The sequence below is a fragment of the Cyprinodon variegatus genome, unplaced genomic scaffold (assembly GCF_000732505.1).
Source record: "Cyprinodon variegatus isolate N-32 unplaced genomic scaffold, C_variegatus-1.0 Scaffold354, whole genome shotgun sequence".
Lineage (NCBI taxonomy): Eukaryota > Metazoa > Chordata > Actinopteri > Cyprinodontiformes > Cyprinodontidae > Cyprinodon > Cyprinodon variegatus.
The window spans coordinates 734120-738043 of record NW_015150807.1 but is presented as its reverse complement, the minus strand read 5'-3'; the positions used below and the strand labels follow the sequence as shown (position 1 = coordinate 738043).

At 41.6% G+C, this 3924-nt stretch overlaps 1 protein-coding gene across 1 annotated transcript in view; it reads right to left on the bottom strand.

The window, feature by feature from the left end:
• Positions 1-2340, bottom strand: part of pgm2l1 (phosphoglucomutase 2-like 1) — a 16800-nt gene extending 14460 nt beyond the window's left edge. Inside the window, exons 1-2 of the mRNA XM_015386012.1 lie at positions 2091-2340; positions 520-687 (exon numbers count right to left, since the gene is read on the bottom strand). Coding sequence (XP_015241498.1) covers positions 520-687; positions 2091-2198 — 276 coding nt within the window. The 5' untranslated portion in view covers positions 2199-2340. The remainder of the gene's footprint in view (positions 1-519; positions 688-2090) is intronic.
• Positions 2341-3924: the final 1584 nt, after the last annotated feature.

Sequence of the window (3924 nt, the reverse complement as noted above, 5' to 3'; positions counted from 1 at the left end):
GACTGGTCTGTAACCTGACTGGACTGGTTTTATTTATGAAACAGCTGGTCTGTAACCTGACTGGACTGGTTTTATTTATGAAACAGCTGGTCTGTAACCTGATTGGACTGGTTTTATTTATGAAACAGCTGGTCTGTAACCTGACTGGACTGGTTTTATTTATGAAACAGCTGGTCTGTAACCAGACTGGACTGGTGTTACTGGTGTAATAACTGGCCTGTTACCTGACTGGACAGGTGTTACCAGTTCTTGGGGAGTGGCTGCCTAGTGGTTAGGGCTTAGAGCTTGGAATCCTGAGGTTCTGAGTTCGAGCCCCACACCCACAGACTGCCAATCTGGGTGTCTGAGCAAGACTCTTAAACCCCAATTGCAGCCCACTGCTCCCCAAGGGGAAGGGTTAAATGCAGAGGTCAATTTCTCCAATGTGAGAACAATAAAGTTCAATTATTTTATTATTATTATTATCATAATAGTTCTGATACCTGATTGGAGTAGTGTTACTGGTGTAATAAGTAGTACCTGTGTGGACTGGATAATAGTAAGGTCATTGATCCGGTTGAATCCTGCTCCCATCGGTGCTCGTAGTCCAGCTGTTCCAAAGCTCATTCGGCTGCAGAGTCTGGACCTCAGATCATCCAGACGCCCTGCGGCCACCAGAGATTCCACCTGAGCCCGAGTCCGGGGGTTCTACAGAAAGGCAGAGCAAGTTCAGCATACCATATGTTGTGTTTTTTTCACACATAGACTAATGGTACTGAAAGCAGAACGATTTTCTGCTCTGTTTTGGGACTCTGTCTGTATTCACCACCAGGATCCACCATAGGATCCAATAAATCACCACAATCAGGTGCCTTCACACAGTAATAGTCAGATAGGTTGAGTTAAATATGTTTGTGTATTCACTTTCAAAACAAAAAAAAGTGGCTCTGGTCTAGTCTTTGATATAGATTGCTTCCCTTCTTCTTTATATCTGATGTCCGAATCATTTTCATCAACCTGTTTCTGCTCAGTGGATATAGATAGAAATCTTAACTTGGGGGAATCTTTTCCCAGCTGCTGACATTTACAGGCGGGGTCACGGTAACCTTTAAACCCACACAACCCACAGCAGGAAGCAGGTTGGGCATCAGATAAAATATCAGGAAAAATATTCAAATTAATTTGGTCTACTTACATAATCTAGCTTAACAGATTTGCAGCAGCAAACATTCTGCTTTTGTACCATTTAAAACATACAGACAAGCCAAAATGTTTCCTGCATTGATAGATTAAAAATGGGATTAGGCCATGAACCGATGGATGCATAACTCTGAAAGAAACAGGTTAATGCTCCGCATCCTAAACCATGACTGGGCTCTCTGCAGATCTATGAAGCTGGTGGACCTGCTTGCTTACAGCCTCCACATAAACCCACTTTCACTCCTGTTAAACATATTCTGATGGGACTGTTTCCATGTTTTTCTATGCAGATTTCTATCTGAAGATTAAAATAAATCCATGCATGTTGTGGGCCGTTTATAGCAGAAACAGCTGAGTCATGCTGCCATATAAATCGGCTTATAACCCACATTTGTTCAGTTTCTGCAGACAGCCAGTGGACCTGCTGTAGCCCACTAACCCTCACAGATCTTCCGTGTTCAGACAGGGTGATTCAATAAATACAACACAAAATAAAAAGAACAGAATAATGAGATCTGTGGGTAGATTTTCTGTATGAGACTTAATGTGAAGATAAATTCGGCATATCGTGATTCAGCCCAGGTGTTACTTTTTAACGGTGACCCAGTCCTACCATGAACATCTGATGTAGACCCGTTAATCCAGCCGCCATTAAAGTTGGATTTAATGGAAATATTTGTTTCTTTATTGGAAATTAAGCGCGCCGATGTCTCCAACAGATATCAATTAATAAAATGTTTTTTTTTATTATTATTATTATTATTTAAGTGTTTTTGTTAGGTTTATATGCTCTGTTCAAGTTCTGTGTTTGTAAAGAAAGTCGGAGATAACGGTTATTGGGTGCAGACCGGAGGCTGGAACAGCTGAAGCCAGAGTTTCTGTCACCGTGACCCGGGTTAACAGACACTCACCCGGTCCCAGTCCAACCACTGCTGCACAGCCGCGTCCACTTTCTGCTCCCCGGTGCTCTGCCAGCGCAGGTTCGCGTTACAGTCCCCAGATTCCGCGGTGTCCTCCATGCTGACACACCGGAGCAGGCTAATTCACGCTAGCCCATCAGAAAGGAGGCATCAGCTGGTCTGTTTGGTGGCAGTCTGCTCTCTTCTATACCGAGCTGCGCTCAGTCACCCCGGCTTGTTGTTGCGGTTGCAGTGCGTCACCTCTGACCGTCCGCCTCTTCCGGACCGAAGCCGTTAGCAGCAGCTAGCCGCTGCTAGCACCACCACTGAAGCTGGCTTCGGAATCGGAGCTCAAAAGTCTTTCCCGTTTGTTTAATAATCCAGACAACATCAATTAGAGAATATAAAATTATTGGACTAATCAAAACCGAAGTGTCTTATTTTCACTAGATTATGGGGTTATGTGAACAATATACCAATGGAAACAGTTTGTTTTATAAAATTAGATTTCAGAAAACTGAGCTTGTTTTTTAAAATTATGTTACCACTGAATGTGGAAAGATCCAGTCTTTTTCTGTCTAGTTTAGCTTAATAAATGTTGTTCAAATTGTTTAAAAACAGTGACCCACCCACGTGTGAAACAAATACTAACTTCTGTGCATCAAACGGAGCACTGCTCCAGGGGCGCCGCCAGGAATTTGGGGGCCCATTAAAGACATTGATACGCCCCCCCACCCCCCAAAAAATGCATTTATAGCTTTAACACTACTATTAAGATGCACTAAAGACTGTCATTTACATATCTCTACAAAGTAAAATCATCAGAATATGAAAAAAATTAAATATACATTAACTTTAAGCTGCATTAACTGATGGATAACAAACTTGGTCAATTTATTCATGCTTTGCTTACTTTCTATACTTGCAATATCTATTGGGACATATCTTTTCTTCTTTTTTTGGGCCCCCACCTCAATCAAAGGCCCTTAGAATTTCCTAATTTTCCCCCCAATACAGCATCCTTGCACTGTTCTGTTAATCTTTCTAATTTTTATTTTTTACTGTTCATAACTGTAAGTTTGCATATTTTTTAAAATAATATTTATCAAGAACTTTACTTGTTGTATTTTATAATCTAAATGCAACTATTATTTTTTTTAAGGATGTAAAAATAATAATTCATTTGTCCATACTATGTCTGGATGTTTCTACAAACGAGACAAAATTAAAAATGCATTTCAAAAATAAGAAAAAAAAAGATATGGAAGATGATTAGGTTCATGCACCACTGATCCAAGTCGTTTTTTCTTAAGGAAATTTAAAATCTAAACCACTTGAAACATCTCAGAAAAATCAAAACCAGAGATGGGAGTAACGGCGTTGAAAGTAACGGCGTTACTAACGCCGCTACCTTTTTTAGTAACGAGTAATTATAATTATTACTCTTACTGTAACTATAACGCAGTTACAATTGCTGACACCCCATTACTGCACAATTAACCTTTTTTCATGATAGGACTCGTGCGCGCCTTGTCATGAGAGAGGGGAGGATGGAGAGTGAGGATGACTCCAGCGGCAAAAACAGCCTTTTCCAGATGGAAATACCGTTGTTACGTCGAGCTGCGTTTCCCCATCAGATACGGTTTCCCCTGCATCTCCGCACAGCGCGGCGGCACTATTCACCGCGCAAGCGACAGGAAACGTGCATGCTCACTAAAGGCGCGTAACAGCTGCCCTGTGCTCGCGCCACAGGAGAACTACGGAGAGCATGAACGATCAAATGATAGCCTATATGGAGAAAGAGATGGATGGATGGATGGATGGATGGATGGATGGATGGATGGAT